Source organism: Tiliqua scincoides, chromosome 2 (assembly GCF_035046505.1).
Source record: "Tiliqua scincoides isolate rTilSci1 chromosome 2, rTilSci1.hap2, whole genome shotgun sequence".
Classification (NCBI taxonomy): Eukaryota; Metazoa; Chordata; class Lepidosauria; order Squamata; family Scincidae; genus Tiliqua; species Tiliqua scincoides.
In genome coordinates this window covers 22,001,469-22,019,752 of record NC_089822.1, presented here as the reverse complement: position 1 = coordinate 22,019,752, position 18,284 = coordinate 22,001,469, and the positions used below count along the sequence as shown (strand labels likewise).

Sequence of the window (18,284 nt, the reverse complement as noted above, 5' to 3'; positions counted from 1 at the left end):
AGAGCTGCAGCAAGGAGAGCCTGAGAGAGAGCCAGGGAGGAACCACCCAGCCCCTTTGCCTCAAGTCCTGCTGCTTCCTGCCTGCCTAGTGCCTGCCTCAGGTCCTCACTCAATTGGGGAAGATTTGGAACAAGTTTATTTGGTTTGGTGTGGTTCAGGTTCCATTCCTCATAATAAAAGCCTTAAAATCTACATTGGTTTCAGTGGTCTCTGTCAATCCTGCATAACACCATTTTATAGTAAGTATTCAATAGCACAATCCTAGATGGTGCAAATCTCTTGCACTGGCTCCCAGATGTTGTGAATGTGCTGTTTTGTGCCACTGTCAGGGAGGCTGGTGCAAGGATGCATGCTGGTATTCTTGCACAGGAGCAAGCCCCAGCAAAGGTAAGTGCAGGCCAGTGGCAGGCCACCAGCACAGGGGTTTGGGAACGGCAGTTTGTAGGCATTGGGGGCAGGGGGAGGGTGGGCAGCATGTGGACTGGGGGGCAGGCCACATCCAGGAGGGGTTGGGACCAGCCTCCAGCACTTAGGCCAATTCTTAACCCCCCTCCTAAGCAGCCCAGCCTAATTGGGCTGCTCAGATCTGCAACAGCGATTTAGCTGACACAGATCCAAGTAGTCCCATTGCTGTGGCTGGAGCAATGCTTGAGGTAAGGGGGAAAATATTCCTTTGCCTGAGTTGCGCCACAGCCCCTCTGGTAGATAGAGCGCACGTCAGCTGGCCTGCCTGTTCCAGTGCAGGTTAGGATTGGGCTGTTAGGTTGTTAGGTATAGGCAGCTATTGTTATCTTAGTTTGCAGGACTTAACACACATAGGTAATATATCATTAGTTAACGATGGATAGGACTAGGTAAGGTGATAGCATTATCTTACCCAGGTGGTGTGCCACTGTGGAGAGCAGAATGCTGGACCATGTGGGCCTTTTGCCTGATCCAGCAAAGCTTTTCTTTTGTTATGCTGTGATATGTTTTTATATTCTTTTTTGGATATTTTAGTTGTTTTGAAGGCTCCTTTCACCTGAGAATAATCCGCTAACACATCTATGCAAAGAGATTGTCCACATCTGCCTCTTCTATGTCTCCTTTACTTCCCTAAGTTCTTTATTTGGCCATCCCTTCTCCCTTTCCAACTGTCCCACACTGCCCCTTTCCCCAATGAATACCTGCCAGCACTCATCTCCCAGTTGCAAAACATTCACTTTTTTCCATTCTCTCAAAGCATGGCCTTGATTCCTGGTCATATATTCCTTTCTGGGATGCTATAGTTTTTACTGTTGCTGTTTCCTTTTCCTCATGTTCTGTCCTCTACATCTAGTATGTTGCTGAGATAGCAAGAATAAGAATCTCTCATGAATCAATTGTTTTTTTTACTTGTATAGGAACTTGGGGAACTCAAATGCTTAGGACAGCTTTTCTAATCTGCAATACCTCTGCAAATGTGCAACCAAATATTTGTGTCAGAATTTTGTGATAGGTTAATATATGACTGATGTTTTCTCATTCTGATTATATCTTCTTAGAAAGTATAATTTATACTTCCAGGAGAAGCAAAATACATTTTAACTAGTTCCATTTGTATTATATTTCAGAGCAGAACTTAGAAATTTTTACCTACGTATAGTATTCAGGAATGTACAGCAACGCCACTAGGGGGCACCAAACGTTTTAGAACAGTGCTTCCCAAACGTTTTAGCACTATGACCCACTTTTAAAAACATCTATTGCGACCCACATACGTTTACTATACAAATAATATAGAGAGAGAAAGAAATATTTTTATTTATTAATAATTAATATAGTATTAATAATAATTTGGGTCCTGTGCTCCCAAGGCTGCTAGAAACCTTACCTATATGAGTATGAGTGAGTAGGTATGAGTGAGTAGACATTTGCTAGACTCTCCCTACAAATGGAGTTCAAGATCTGTTTCTCCAAACCTTTACAGTCATTCTAGGGCACCCAGAAGACTGAACTGGAGAGTAAGATGTGCAATTAGGAACTTCCAGGCCTACAGGCTGAAAATGGGTTCACACATGATCTACGGCATGCCAGTTAATAGAGAAAATAGGAAAATGTGACATTTTATTCTGGGAGGTATGAAGATTACCTCATATCACAGGTTAACATTTCAGTCTAGAGAGTATACATATATTTTTTCAGAAACTTTTAGTGACCCACCAGAAATTGACTCAGGACCCATTGGTGGGTTCCAACCCACAATTTAGGAAACACTGACTTAAAGTATACTTTGATGGTAAGTAAAAGAAGTGGAGATGGATGAGCATAATAGTGAGGGCAAGTTGTAGGTTTTGTATAGTTTCAAGTGGACTTATGAACTGAACAGACTGCCATTCTAACACCAGACAAGGAGACTCCACTTACGAGGTGTGAAATGTCCTGCAGCACTCCATGATGCTTCCAATTTGGCTTCAACTGAGTTTCAGCTTCATGTCATGTAAGGTTACCAACCCTGACTGAAACTGTTCCTGGTGCCTGTGTTTTTTCTTGAATGATGTAATGTTTAAAACTTGCGGAGGTCCTTTAAGCGATCCTAAAGAGTATTGCTTCTGAATTAGTAAATTGATGCCAATTCCTAAAGGTTGCAGACCATTCCTGAATGATCAGCAACCCTTGTGTACCACCTTTAATTTATCTCTTGTTTTAAGACTATAAAATGCACCTTGTTGCTTATGTATTCTCTTGTGTATGAAGGGTTAATTATCTGGGGTGAATCTGCAGAACAGCTGAATGAAATTGGAATGATCTTGTGCTCAGGAGTCTGGGATAGGTGTGTAGGATTAGAAGGTATTTTGGGTGGAGCATTGGGGGGTATTTAAGAGAGGCTGTGCCCATGTGCTTTTATCTTTTCTATAATGGATGCAATAAATGAATTTCCTGATCATTCGTGGGTCAGCATTATTTTGATGTGAACCTGCGATCTAACGTATTCCCCGATCTCTGTCTTGGAAGATTTTGTATAGGGCCCCTTGTTCCTGAAGAAATAACTCTTACAATTTATTAAAACCAAACAAGAATGTGTTTTTACATGATTCATATTCAGAATGTGTTTTTAAATGTGTGTCAAAACAGAACTAAGCTCTAAACTGAAAGAAAGAAAAATCTAAAGTGAAGTCTACTCCAGCCCATAATAGAAAGTTCTAAGATTTAACTCATTAATTGTCTTGTAACTACAGAAGGAACCTGTGAGATTCAAGATACTGCTAGACTGAATTAACTTACAGACTGTATCTAGGTAAAAAGAGGGTGAAAAAGAGGGTCTTTTTTTTTTTTTTTTTGCTCCCAATGTCTGAGCTGCCTTATGCATGCACAGCTCACATTTTTTCAAAGACTGGTTTAAATTCTGTTTAAAAACCTACTAAATGCCATCTTTTAATTTTACAAACTGCACACTGCTAGTGTCTCTGCTAATTTATCCCCTACTTCTACGAACCATCTAGCAAAGAATCCTGTAGTATTCAAAATCTTACTGTTTCATACCTTGCTCATGTTTGGTTGGGTCTAATAAATGCATTAGCCTGCTATGGAGTTGACCCATCATGGCCACCTATGATTTTTTGTGATTAAAGTATACCTTCCCAACTCCATTGTATGTTGTGGGAGATGAGATGAGGTGAGGTGACTTTTTTAGTTCTAACCTTGGGTTTTAGAATTTTGATAGAACAATAGAACATTGCTCTGGAAACCAGAAATGTTGATTCTGCAGGTATTATTTCAAATGTGGATAACTGATCTTTATTGGGGGTTTGGTGTTTTTTGGTTTTGACCTAAGAGTTTAGAGTTGGAAGTACACTGACATTTCTCATAATACGGTACTACTGGGACAGGAAAGGTGAAAACTGAGTTGTCCAACTAGCTAGACAAAACACAGAAGGCCTCTGCTGTGATGTGACAGGTGGGGAATGGGACTATTTGCTTATGATATTAGTTCTTAATTTGTACAGAGGCTAGTCTAACTGCTGAACCCTATACAAAAAAATGGCATTATTCCTGCTGAGAGGTTTACAATGACTTGTATGCACCTAACTTGTTCAGGATTGCAATTTCTAGCAGTTTGCTAGAATTCTAATGTTATACCAAAAAACAATACAGGTTGGGGCCTCAAACCTCCCACAGATACCAAAAATAGCAGATAATCAAATCCATGATCTTCGGCCCCTTAAGCCCTCTGAAGTGAAAAGGAGCTGTGCTCCAGTCTCTTCTGGAGGATATTCTGAAGCCTGCAGAGGCCATGCATGTCCACCCACCACCTCCGTGGGCTTCAGAATGGCCTTTTGACTGAATAAACACTACTTCCAGTTTCCCAAGAGAAACCGGAAGTGATGTCTTTATGCCATATAAGACCTTCTGAGTTCTGGGGAAGCTTTTGGAGGGCCATTCTGAATCCCACAGAGGCCAGAGGTGGACACATACAGCCTTTGCAGGCTTCAGAAAGCCGTCTGGAGGCGACCAGAGCACTGCTCCAGTCGCCTCTGGAGGCTCAGGTAGGGCCATGTCTGACTCAACATGGGTTTGGGGGAGGCACCACCTGTAGGATAAGCTATCTTAAGTGTTTTTAAAAAACTAATTAAGAGTTTTCATACAAATGAACCTATCTCCTAAGGTCATTCAAGGGGGTGAGGAGGTCCTGCTGAGCCCAGCGCCTTTACTATGATGGTGCCTCCCTCCCAGTGGGATTAAGAATTGCCCCTCCCTGTTAGCCTACTAATAAAAGCCGAAGACTTTCTTTTTCTTCCTAGCCTTCCCCTTCTTAATTAGTTTCTTTTGGATTTTGTGGTTGTATTCCATAGAATGCTTTAATATTCTTTTGTTCAATGCATGTCTACTCAGAAGCATATTCAATATTCAATGCATGTCTACTCAGAAGTAATTCCTACTGTGTAATGGCATTGCTACGGTAAGGTCAAGGGGGGTAAACTGCCCAAGGGGGGACATGTTGCACATGTTGGGGGAGCCCATCTCATCGACCACAGCCAAGATGGTTGGCATGCACCTTTCTGTGGAGAGAAGACTGCAGATTGCAGGAGGCTATGGCAGGGACATGTGCTTGGGGAGGGTGGTGCTGGGGGAGGGAGGCAGCGGAGCAAGGGGCAGTGAGCAGCCAGAGACTGTGGCTGCTTTGCCTCTCCAAAAGAAAAAAAATGGCACTTTTGGCCAGTTTTTTTTTTCCTTTGGAGAGCTGGTAGCGGTGAACACAGTCCCTGGCTGCTCACCACCCCTTGCTCCTCAGCTTGGGGGCTTGGGAGTGAGCAGGAAGGGGCTGGTGCTAAGGGAGAGGTGAAGGAGCAAGGGGGTGGTGAGCGGCCAGAGACTGTGCTTGCTCCTGCAAAAATTGCAAAGTTGTTTTTTCTTTGAAGAGGCTGCAGCAGTGAACACAGCTGCTTACCACCTCTTGCTCTGGAGGCTTGGGGGGTGACTGGGGGAGGCAATGGAAAGGAAACAGGAGGAGGGTCTGGGGCTGGGGGGAGGCAGCAGAGTGAGGGGGTGGCAAGGAGGTGTGGGGAGTTAGTGAATTTTTTTTCCATTTTTCACATTTAAAAAAAATGTGTTTGTGATGTCACACCCAGAAGTGACATCACTTCCCAGGACTTCATTTTGAGCTCAACCCTGGGCTCCAGGACAGTTAGCTATGCCACTGGGCTTACTCCCGGATAAGTGTGCGTAGGATTGCAGCCTTAATATAAGCCTGAAATTATCTGAAGTGTAATCAGATGTGGAGTTTTGTGTGTATGATGTACAGATTCATGTACACATGTACATCAGACCTATGCAAATCTGTCAGTAGAGACAAAGGCTAGAGTTCAAAGAATTGCACAAATATTTCTGCACGTTAGGGTTCCCCTGAGTTTGCATTTCTGAAATAGCATCCTCTCGTGCTGTATAATGAAACACCTTTGTACATCAGAATACTTCAAAAGGCAACTTGTGATAACATTTGTAATATGGTTTGTGGTAATACTGTTCAAAGGAACTGCACTGGATGTACCTAAAGTAACTCTTTGGATCCTGGTTTTGGCTTGTGCTCAGTAAATATGATGTGGTATTGACTGGTAATGTCACGGAACCTCTGAATTACCTAGCATGTTCATAAAATGCACTCATAATCCAAACCAGGCCATCCCTCCTCATTAATTCTTCTCCAGTTCAGATTGTAATACAAGCAGGGAAACCCTGCTCCCTCCTACTCCCACCTTCTTAACCAGCTGATGTGCTAATGTTTGGAATACCGCTATGGTGTTGTTTCAGGGTCAGGGAGCCTGTATTCCCCCTCCCCCGCACACACATCATGGTCATGAAATAGAAGAGAGGAAGAGAGAGCAAGTCCACCCTCCCTCTCCTGTTGCTACTGTCACCAGTACTGCCACAGTGCCAGGCTTGTTGGTTCATGGGAATATTGGAAGGGGGAAGGGATTATACCCCTCCTTATGATGCCATCAGGACTGGAGTATAATGGAGTCTGATTTGGCATGGGTTCAAAATTTATGAATTTTTTAGATTGTTAAAGAATTACCTTGGTTTGCTTGAGCCTCATTCTGAATTGAACTGTGGTAGTGAACTCATCACTAGTGAACTCATCCAACTAATGACACCCAACTAGTGAACTCATCGTTAGCATTGACTGAATAATATTTTGTTGAATGCATTTCTATGTACAGCGGATCTACCTTAGATGTGGGTTCTGCATCTACAGAGTTCACTGCAGATGCTGAGGATACTGGGATCCCCTTTTAAAAACATTTTTAAAAGTAAAAATCAATAAGAAAATAGCCTTCCCTACCTTTGTTATGGGAATGCAGAAGATTGCCTTGCAGCCCTGCAAATGACACAATTTTGAGGTGTGAGGGTAGGGAAAGCTATTTTCTTACTGATTTTTACTGTTTTAAATGTTTTTTAAGGGGGATTCCAATATCCATGGATAACAGTATCGGGGGGGGGGGGGCAGAACCAAACCCCATGGGTACCATGGGACTACTGTATAATGAAGCATCCTATGTGGTTGTATTAAATTTAGCAATATTTAAAATTAACATTAGAGATCTTGAAAATTAAGAGTTCATTTAAAAAATTTATTCTAAATTCAGTTTGATGCAAACACATATTTGTTGGTACATTCATTTTTCCTGAATTCCACTAATATTTTTCCTGATGAAGCCCAGTTGAAAAAACATATGGTCATATCACAGAAAAGAACACCACATGGAAGGTAATAAATCTTATTAAAAATCTCCCCTTCTGCTGGTCCTACCTCTAAAGATGCAATCCCATACACACTTACCTGAGAGTAAGTTCTGCTGAACTTAACAGGAATTACTTCTTAGTAGACACACATAGGATTGCTCTGTAAATCACTCATCATTCATTTTTCTGCTGTTGAGCAATTTCTTCCCACCATATCGGTTGGATTGATCACCTTCTCTGAGAAACTGAAAACAGCTATTCTTCCTCTAATGGGAAAGATCCCTAATAATAAACAGCTCTAAGAGGAAAGAGCTACTGGTAAAAGCTTTTTAAAAAAGGTTGTACTGCTGTGAAAATATGTCAGTAGATTTATTGTACATATTGAAGGACCTGCAAACCAAAATTATGAATGGCTTATATTCATCAGATTTTGAAAGGCACTTTTTTATTATACCAATCAGATGAATAGATGAATTTCTTGGTTGGCACCATGTTTCAAACATTCCTTAGTTGTCAGACCTCTGAATAAACTGAGAGTTGTTGGCTTGAACACACCCCAGTAACCTGATCTGACGCATCTTTCAGATCAGAATCCCAAACTCATGAGATGAAAACCTCTCAGTTTTGTGTAATGATTGTTTCTGCTGAGTGATGTCTATATGAGTCTAAATTGGAGAGAAAAAATTCTGGTTCTTTGCAGTGGTGGACCTCCCCTCGAGGCGCCCCAGGGCAAAGATCTGTGAAGCCCCCCCCCCCCCCCGCCACACAAAGCTATCCCCTACTCACCTGGAGCAAAACGGAGTCTTGCAGAGCTCCAGGAGCAACTGAAGAAGCCGTCTGAGGCTTCCTCGCTGTCTTAAACGCTCAGCTCTGCCGGATCTGGAGCCCTGTGTCACGCTACACAGCCCGACATGGGACTCCTTGATTCTTCGCCAGTTAAAGAACTGCTGCAGAATCGAGTAGCCCCATTGTGGGGCTACTTCCCTTACCAGGGAGAAGGGGACGAAAGTCCCCCTGAGGCACGGTGACTTTTGATCCTAGACTGTAAAGTCATTGGATAACCCAGTAAAGTATAAGCAAAGACAGAATCATTTTAAAAGTCTGGCTAAAGCATAAAGGCATACGCTTGGGAGTCTCACAGAAAAGCTGCTTGAAATAATTATTTAGAAGCTGTTTTGCTAGTTTCACAGAAGCTGGGATTTTGGGGCCTCAAAGGCTATGTTGATACACTTTGGAATTTGGAAAAGGGTGTCGTATCTAAGGCAAAGATAGATAGGCCAGAAGCACACGTCTTACCAAGGACATTACAATGCTGAGAAGACATATATGGAAACATTGTAGTTATTAGAAGTAAGTTTCAACTGCTTGATTTTAGAAAAGCCTTAAAATTAGACAAAAGCTTCAACAAAAGTCTTATCAGTTGGCAATGTTTCTTGGCAAACTAACAAAACGTCTAGCTAGCTAATCACGGACACCTGCAAGGGATGAATTCTAGAAGACAGAGGACAACACAAACTTCTGCTTTTAGAGTCTCTTTGAATTGCAACTGAAATGGAGAAATGTATGTTTTGAGGGATTGGTGCAGGTTTGTTAGGAAGGTGCAGAGAAAGAGAGAGAGGCCTAGTGCATGTAATGTAAGGAAATTTGAGTAACTTGTTTAAAGGTAAATGGGAGAAGGATTTGTTAAAAAGGAAAATGTGATGCAGTGAAAGTTTGATATATGAAGAATCAAGCAGGGAAGGTGACATTGTTGTGATGCTTCAAAGATATAAGAGAGCAAAGAGCTGGCTGAAGCCTTAGCTCAAAGAGATTATACTTTAGCAGGTGCTAGGCAACCACTAAAATGGAAGAGGTCAGTTCTTAGAAAGGATATACACCACTATAGATCCCTCAATACCAATGTACTCAAAGTAACTGGTCACAGTAGTCATATGGAATTATGTCAGTAAAACTGTTAATAGAAGTTTAAAGGACAGAGATTTGCAGGGCTCCACAGTGTTTACTAAAACCAGGAAAAGGAATGTAGAAGAGATAAGATAGGTGGCTCAAGCAAGGCCATCCTAATTAGGAAGGGTCTGAAGGGAATATATGCCAAACTGGGGTCTCCACACCTGTGTTTAAGTGTTCTTGTGTTAATGAGGATGTTACAGCGAACCCTACTGGTTTTTGAAAACTTTTGGAAATTGTGTAATTTTTAAGGTGAAACCCCACCCATATGTAAATCAGAGCCAATCAATGGTTTTGCTCACTTGTTGCCCACCTGTTTTTTATCTTCTATGTAAATGGTATTTTATCTATATCCTATTAGGAATTAGCCCCATTTATGATGTCAAACTTTCAGCGAATGGGAAGTCTGGATTTTCAGACAAAGGGCCAAGAGTCGTATAAGAGTTCCGGACACAGTCAAACCGGGGCCCATGCTTTGGACATGAGTCCCGTGGACCAATTGTATACAATTCAAATAAAAGCCTGTGAACCTTCATCCCTGTGTACTGAGTCGTTCTGTGTTGCTTATCTGAGTTGCTTATCTGCCTTGCAACACCCCCAAGGAGCCACTCCCAGCTACCCAGAGTGCACAGGATACTGTGACAGCCATTTTTACCACCTCGGGAGCCCCGTGCACTGGACAGATCAGAATTGGGCTGTCAGTTATCTCTCTGCCAGTGTTTGAGGTTTTGTCTTTGTGTGTTACATTATTTTTAGCAGACTAAAAAGCAACCTTTCTCAAAGATTAGCAGCCCAATCTTGAGCTCCTGTGGCACGCAGCTTTGGCGGCACTGAAAACGGCTGCTACCGAATCCTGCGCATCACAGGCTACTGCATGCGGCACCTTGGCGGCACACTTTCATCTCCTTCTCCTGTGTAAGGGAAGTAGCTCCACAATGGGTAGGGTAAAGGCGTTCGTGTAGGACGCCGAGCCCCACACGAATGCTCCACTGGATCCGCCTCTCTCCCTCCCTGCTCCCTCCCCCAGTACGCCTCCCTCCCTCCCTCTCCCCACCTCCTGCCTTCCTGTCATGCCTCCTCCCCACCCTCTTCTGCCCTCCACCTGCTTCCCCCCTCCCTGGAATGCCTCCTCCCTGTCTACCCTGCCCCCGCTTACTGTGCCATGGCTCAGTGGTCCGTGTGACCGCCGAGCGGTGGGGGCTGGGTGCCCGCCTTTCAGTAAGGCCCACAAATGTGCTTTATGGCACAATTGCAGCAGTGCATGCCGGTGGTAAGCCGGCACGCACTATTCAGGATTGGGCTCTAGGAAAACTGTCTATAGGAGTGACAAAATCTCTCTCTCTCTCTCTCTCTCTCTCTCTCTCTCTCTCTCCCCCCCTTTGTGTGTGTGTGGGCACATGTGTTTGTGTGTGGGCATGGGTGTAATAATTGCAAATTTGCATGTTTTCTCTCGCTCACTTTCTTGATACCCCAATAAGCATAAGGGCTTGGAATGCTGTAAAACTATGATAGTGGTTGCATTGTGACACTTTTGGGATGAGAAGCATCATGGTTTATTAGTTCTGAGATTAAGGGCCCAATCCAGTTCCCGTCTAGACATAATGCAGCTCATGGTAAGGGCACACATGTTCCCATACCCTGAGGAGGCCCCAGTGACTGCCCCTCCATCGCAGGATGCAATGCACACCCCACTGGCACAACTGCACCTGCTCTGGAAAATTGGATAGGATTGGGCCCTAAGTCATCTCTGGTCTTTAAGAACAAATATTTCCAGATGGCTTAGTATCACTTCAGAAGTTATATCCATTGGAGGATTTTGCCCTTCATTACATGGATAGCCCATTTAGGAAGATTGCTATTGCTTGACGACATCTGCTCTGCAGATTATGCAGTGGCATTCATTTTCATTCATGACACAGGCAGAAAGTAAACAGCAGACGTGCATGCAGTGCACATGCAACACACATTCTTTATTTCTCTCTTTTTTAAGTGTATTACTGTGTCAGACCATGACTTAAACTGTGTGTGTCATGTGGCATGGCATGCATAAAATGCTTACAGTTCAGTTCATGCACCATATGAGTAGCATTCTGCATGTCTCTCATAGTTGCATCTCATCACATTAGAAATTTGTCACTTGTGGCATTTACACTGTAGTATATCATCCTTTGAAAATCCTCTTGTAAATATTTCATCAAACGTTTGAGGTCATCAATATTCCTTACAAAAAAATTGTTTCCATAGTACACAAAAAGTACATAGATTTGTACATAGTACATAGATTTGTCTTCCATCACAAAAAAGGGAACCAAAAATAAAATAACTGCTGAAGAGTAAGATAGTTTCAACTCAGTAACCACCAATGATGTTACAGTAATTTTTATCAATATATAGTGCTGCTCATGACTTACTCAGGGCCCAGTCCTATCCAACTTTCCAGCTCTGATGCAATAGCAGTGAAGCCCTAAGGTAAGGGAACAAATATTCCCTTGCCTTAAGGATGGCTCTGTGACTGTCCCCCTACTGCAGGATGCAGCACATACCCTGTTGGCACAGCTGCACCAGTGCTAGAACTCTGGATAGGACTAGGCCCTCAGGCAGCCCAATCTTAACTTGTGCTGGAACAACCAGGCTGAGTGGCCTGCACTGTATCCAGCACAAGGTGAGTGCTGGCTGGAGAGCAACTCAGGGTAAAGGGATATTTTTCCCCTTATCCTGAGGAATGCCCCAGCCACCCCTATGGGACTATTTGGATCTGTGCCAGCAAAATCACTGGCACAAATCCAAGCAGCACATGTAAGGCTGCAGGGGTGGCAGTTATGATACAGCCCCAATCCCACCCCCTCCCCATGGCTCGATCCACCTTCCGTTCTGCCCCCACCCAAAATCGCTCCCTCCCACCCCCCCTCCCACACACTCTCCCACCCCCTGCACTGGCACAAACTCACCCTGCACTGTCACAGAGTACTGGTACAATGACTAGGGAGCCTGTGCCAGCACAACAAGCGCTCTGGATTGCAGTCTCCATTGTGTAATATAAAAGTCTTGTCAGTTATTTGAATGTACTTTTGCATAGCGGTTATGCTGTTTACAGAACTCCCAAGCAAGAGCAATATTTTTAATACAGGTCAACCCTTGGGATCTGCGGGGGGGGGGGAGCGTTCATTGCTAGACTCCCTGCAGATACTGAAACCCACAGATAATGGAATCCATGTGTTCCAACCCACAGGGTTCCAAATGCGACTGGAACCTTGCTCTGATTGCGTCCAGAGTCATTTTGAGGCTCAGGGTGGGTGGGTGGAGGGAAATAGTTTTTTTTGTTTGCACTTAAAAAAACTAGCAGGGTCTCATGATGCAGAACTTGTAGCAACTTTTGCAAAAGTATCCATTTTAGTTGGCTTAGCTGACTCAATCCACATGAAGCACATGCATGTCTACAGAACCTGGGAGAGGGAGGCACTTCTTCTTTTTGCCCCAAACCATCCATTGGATGGAGGATGTGTCTCCAGGAGACGGAGGGGGGCAGGAGGAGCCATTTTTCCCCATATGGACAAGTAGGTTTTGCAAGCAGAAGGAGACGACTGGGATGAGAGAAGCCCTCCAACGCCTCCAGTCCACAGCATAAGTCAGGTGTGTCGCTGAGTGGTGCAACACATGCTGGCCAAGCAGCTTAGATGAAGCAGGCTGCAAAATTGAGTGTCTGTCATTTCTCACTGCCTGTGTGCTGCTTGTTTGACATGCAGAAGATTAATCTCTCATGTCCAGGCTGTTATGTTATTATGGGACACCTGGATGGATAGTGGGTACTTTGGCCCCCCAGAACACCCCTTCTTTGCTCCAGAGACATACCTGAAACTGTCAATCACTGTGTGTCTGAGCAATGTGTTCCCTCTCCAGCCTCCCTTAATTCAGCCTGCTTGTGCTGCTATGTCCATTTGGGTTGCACACCTTGCCTCCCCTGGCTTACCTGTGGGCTTCCCTCCCCCTGCCCATCCCATCCCATGCCCTCCTGCCTTGCTGGGCTGGGATGCATCCTTGCTCCCTCCCAGCCGTGCCCATGATGTGAAGGGGGGTGGGTTTTGTCATGGCTGGGGGCAGAGGGGAAGGGATCGGCATTTTCTGCACTGCTGCCTGACAGATGGGATGGGCAGGGACAGCAGGGGACTGTTTAAAAGGAAATCTGAAACACACACAGAGCCTGGCAGTAGCCCTGTTTCTTCTGCAGAACTGTGGCAGGCTTTTTAAAGGAAACAAATTAAGACTCAAGTCTTTTCTTCTTTTTCTGTAAACAGTGGGGGGCAGGGGAATGACACAGGACATGCTAAGCCCTATGAAAATATGGTGGAGGGGCATGAGAGTTTTAGTACAGCCCTCATTGCTGTTGCAGTCCTGATCACATGCCCCCTCACACTATTTATGGGTTTTCTTTTAAAAGCTTCAGCTGAAAGCAAATCAAAGCCTTTTTTTTAAATTTTTTAAACTGTAGCACTTTGGTTGCTGTCTTGTGTCATGCTAAGTGCTAAAGTCTCCCTATCCCTACTGCGGTTTTGCAGGTTTCACGTGGCCCTACAGTGCTGTTTCAAAAAAAATAAAAGAAAAAAAGATAAAAAGTGTGAAACTAACATTCATGCAAGTCATGCACATAAGGCCCATTGTTAGCTAGGATGCAAGGCTGGGAGGATTCAGTCATGCTTCAGTCTCTCCTTTCCACACCTGATTCTGAGATCCTGGATAATGTCACTTCCTTTTTATCTGGGGTAATAGCCAGGCAGAGCCCTGGGACTCTGGGCAGTGTGTGAGGAAAAGACTGATGTTTATGTTGTGTTGTCTTTGTATACTTTTGTTTTGTTTTGTTCTTTCTCTGTATTTTATGCCAATAAAGGTCTTACTGAACTGAACTGAACTCATGCACATAAAGGATCAGTTTTAAAGATCCTTGCCATCTTAATGTGTAGTTTGATAATTAGGTGAGGATTGTAGGCTCTGAGGCTCATTCTATTTATTTCTACATTTTTATACTGCCTTTCCTCCATGGAGTTCAGCGTGGTGTACAGGGTTCCTTCCCTCCTTCTTGTGCTCACAACAACCCTGTGAGGTACGTTAGATTGAGAGATAGTAAATGGCCCAAGGTCACCCAAGAAGCTTCATGGCTGAGCAGGAATTCGAACCTGAATCTTCCAGGTCTAACACCAGAACCACTGTACAACCCTGGGGGCGCAATCCTAACCCCTTATGTTGGTGCTTTCCTGCACTGGCACAGCGGTACCAATGGGGCATGTGCTGCATCCTGCAGTTGGGTGCCAGTCACTCACGGAGGCCTCTTCAAAGTAAGGGAATGTCTGTTCCCTTACCTCAGAGCTGCATTGCCCTCATGTCAGTGCTGAAAAGCACTGAACATAAGGGGTTAGGATTGCGCCCTGAGTCGCATTATAGGCATTTATTTATTTATTTATTTATTGTATTTTTATACCACCCTTCCTCCAAAGAGCTCAGGGTGCTGTACACAGCTGCTCCCCTCCTGTTGTCCTCACAACAACGCTGTGAGGTAGGTGAGGCTGAGAGAAAGTGACTGGCCCAAGGTCACCCAGGAAGCTTCATGGCTGAGGGGGGATTTGAACCTGGATCTTCCAGGTCTAAGTCCACCTCCCAAACCACTACACCATCCTGGCTCTGTTTCCCCTCTCATCCCTCCTTGTACTTTAACAGCACTGTCCTCTGATAATGCCTTAATTGATAAGAACTCATTGATATTGGTATTCTCTTGCATTTTTATTTCCAGACTACGTCCTACATCTTTACAAACATCTACAGACAAGTTTAAAGTTCCTTTTGGAAAACAGGCATTTTCTTTCTTTAAATGGAATAGCACTTTTTGTAAAACTGTTTTTCAGTCACATAGATGAATTAAGTGAAATACTCTCTTTTAATTTGTCAGAATGACAGGTGGCGGTAATGAAATCCTGCATTTAGCTTGGCTCTTTCTCCTCTGAATTCCTTTACTATTCATAGCTCAGCAGTCAGACTTATCTTTAACTACACATGAAAGGAAGCAGTCTACTTAACAGCTGCCATTATCCCCAAAGCAGAATGCTGAAGTATTTGGAATAACACATGTAACAAATCATTGTCGGGGGGGGGGGGGAGACTTTGAAGATCAATTTTAAGCTGCAACAGAAAAAAGAATTTGTTCATGTGCACAACTATGTAATATACTGACATATCTGAGACTGTGAAGCCGTTGTTCAGTTTTCAAAGTGGCTTTCCTTTTCAGGAAAAGGAGTGGCTGCAGGAGAAACGGTGGAAAAAAGCTGCACATGTGCGGTTGGTAAGTAAGGTTGGTTGGCTGACTTGCACATCATCTTCTTTGTACTGCCACCTGGTGCTAAGAAATGCAGCCATTTTCAGCATGAGAATCGCATTTCGGTGGAAAGTGCAGTTCAGTCTTCATGCTTTGCATCTGGAGCACAAGTGCCTTGACATACTAATGCAACAAGGATTTTCATTCTTGTTTTACCCTGTTCATACATTCTATTTCCCTCTTGTACATTGTTTTAAGCCTTCTCTCTGTTCTGCCAGATAGTCATGTACAGATACATTTCCTACTTTCTAAGATGCCAGTACAGAAGCGGCTGTTGGAAGCAGATACTGCCTTTCACATCAAACAATACACAGGATAAAATATGCAAAACTTGCCTTTATCTTCATTGTAAACATGCACAGCACAAAAGCGCAGAGTTGTTCATGTTGGAGTAGGACCAATATTGTCTCACCAGTAACAGTCTATGATTCATTTCTTGCCAAAGGTCTTGGTTTCAATCACTAGAATGCCGTCATGGCAGAAGAGAGCAGTCAGATCTTTTGTTTCAACCCTGTCTGGCAACTTGTATTGTCTAGTGAAGCTTCTTGTTATAAAGCCATGTTCATCCATCCTGGGTCCATGCTGAGCTTTGATCAGGAGCCAGCCTTCAAAGATCTGAATGATAACATCTTCAGGACGAAACTGCACAACATCGAGTAAGACTTGAAATTTGGGCAGTCCTCCATCTGCATTGTTATGCTCTGTTTCAGCCGTACCCTTGGCTGTGTCTGTGTTCTTTGTCTGAGCAGTTGTAGCTGGACCTAGCAAGGCATACAGAGCATGGTTTAACCTGCATGCTTCCAAATCTTGATCGGCAAAAAGTTCCTGATAACGTATCGGAGTTTCTATCCAATGACGTATAACTACTCCTTCCATTGCTGAAACAATACAGTAACTTGCAGCTTTGTTTGGATCAGTTGGAACAGAACAGCGTTCTGATTAGGATAAGGCACCCCTGTCCAGTTATACACCCACATACGTACTAGTTAATCAGTTGTGGTAGCTTCTCATTTTTAGCTCTGGCAGCACATAACTGGGTGTGACTCAGATCTATGAGACAGGCTGCATCTCTTGACATGCTGACAATTGAACACTATTTATAGAACGTGTGCCTGAACTGCTTGGAGGTCTTCATTTTAATGACTCAGTAGTTGTATGAGATTATGCTATACTCAGTACTGTAGCCTGAGAGGGGGTGGTGTGGTAAGTACAGCAAGTGCCACAATATGCTGTGTAAGTTGCCCCTCCTACTCACTGATGGAGCCATTTGGGGCAGCAATGGCAATGCGCAGGCGCTCAGGTAGGATTTTGGCAGAAGTGGTGCACACCAAGATCCTATCCCCCTTTCCCCCAAAACGCCACTGGACGGCCAAATGCTAACTGGCATTTGAGCTGGTGCAGACCTCCCTGTACAAGATCTGAGTGTTGCAAACATGCCATAAGGTGCACTTGTGCCAACTAGTGTGGAGGCTCAAGCCAGCTCTGCTGAGCTGGCAGATCCTGATTCTGCACCAGCCGGCACAGGTAGGTGTGCCGGGCGGTACAGGGGATGGGAGAGGGTGGTGGGAGGGAGATTTGGACGGGGAAGAAGGCTTTTGTAGGCAAGGGAGGATGAAAAGGGGAGAATTGGGCCTGCGAGGGATTGGCAGCGGCAGCGCACACCATATCATAATACCCCTCTCAGCTGGCCTGGTGTTACACTGGGTTTCTTGAATTTGCTCCTGCTAAATAGCTGGCACAGATCCAAGTAGCCCCATAGGGCAGGTTGGAGTGTTACACAGGGTAAAGGGAAAAATATTCCCAGGTGACCTCCAGCCTGGTCCCAACCTGTGTTGGATATAGCACAGGCCATTGTGGCCTTGCAATTCAGGCCACATCTGAATCTCCTAGGAGTTATGACAGCAGAATAGCTGGTACAGGTCCAAGGCCATGCATTGGAGGCCAGGCAACCTACAGGGAGGGAAGTAAGAAAAGTTTTATTTACCTCTTCAAAGCCATCAGGCTGCCACCGCCCCCATAGCATGCAGCATATGCTCCAACAACAGTGCTGCGTGCTATGGGCTGGCAGGGGATAGTATTGGGCTGTAAGATATGTAGTTGCTAGGATTTGGCAGCCCATTTATTTGGTTATGAGGAAATCTACTTTTCCATTCCTTTCTTGGAAATATGGCGGCCCTTCCAAATGATGAAAGCTGGCTATGGCTTTGCTTGGTTGCTTCCACCACTTGTGATATTTGCAAGTGGAGTCTCATTTGGCAGTATAGGTGCTGTGCAGAGCTGAACTGGAACGTGATATCTAAAAGTGAAAGCAGATGAAATATTCTAAGCCTTCACACAAAACTAAAAATAGTTCACTTTCATTAGAGAATGTGATCTTTCAAGTGTTTTTCAGGGCACCTGCCAACAGCAGTATTATCTGATACGTCCCACAGGATTCCCTCTTTGGAGCTTATGGCAGCTTGATACCTCTGCTCTTGTCAGGGAGAGTGAGAGTCTCAGGGAAGGAGGATGCAATTCTGAGGAAGAGGGGCATGATCTTTGAAAATGACCCATTCCTTGGTTAATGGATCCCCTGTCCTTCCATACAGAGGATAGTCCTCCAAGGGTGGGGGGCCCTACTAGTGGGTGATTCAGTCATTAAAAACATTAGGTTGAATTTGTGATAGACATGTAAACTGGAAGGTGCAAAAGCTGTGGATGTCATGCATCATCTATATCAGGGCCTTCCAACCCAGGGGCCCGATCCAAGGTTTAGAGTAACTGTTCCTCCCCATGACCA

At 44.3% G+C, this 18,284-nt stretch overlaps 1 protein-coding gene across 1 annotated transcript; it reads right to left on the bottom strand.

Moving 5' to 3' along the window:
• Positions 1–14,897: 14,897 nt before the first annotated feature.
• Positions 14,898–16,557, bottom strand: HSPB3 (heat shock protein family B (small) member 3). Its single transcript, XM_066618281.1, has one exon. The coding sequence runs from the start codon at positions 16,379–16,381 to the stop codon at positions 15,935–15,937; it is 447 nt and encodes a 148-aa protein (XP_066474378.1). The 5' UTR covers positions 16,382–16,557; the 3' UTR covers positions 14,898–15,934.
• Between the last annotated feature and the right edge of the window lie 1,727 nt (positions 16,558–18,284).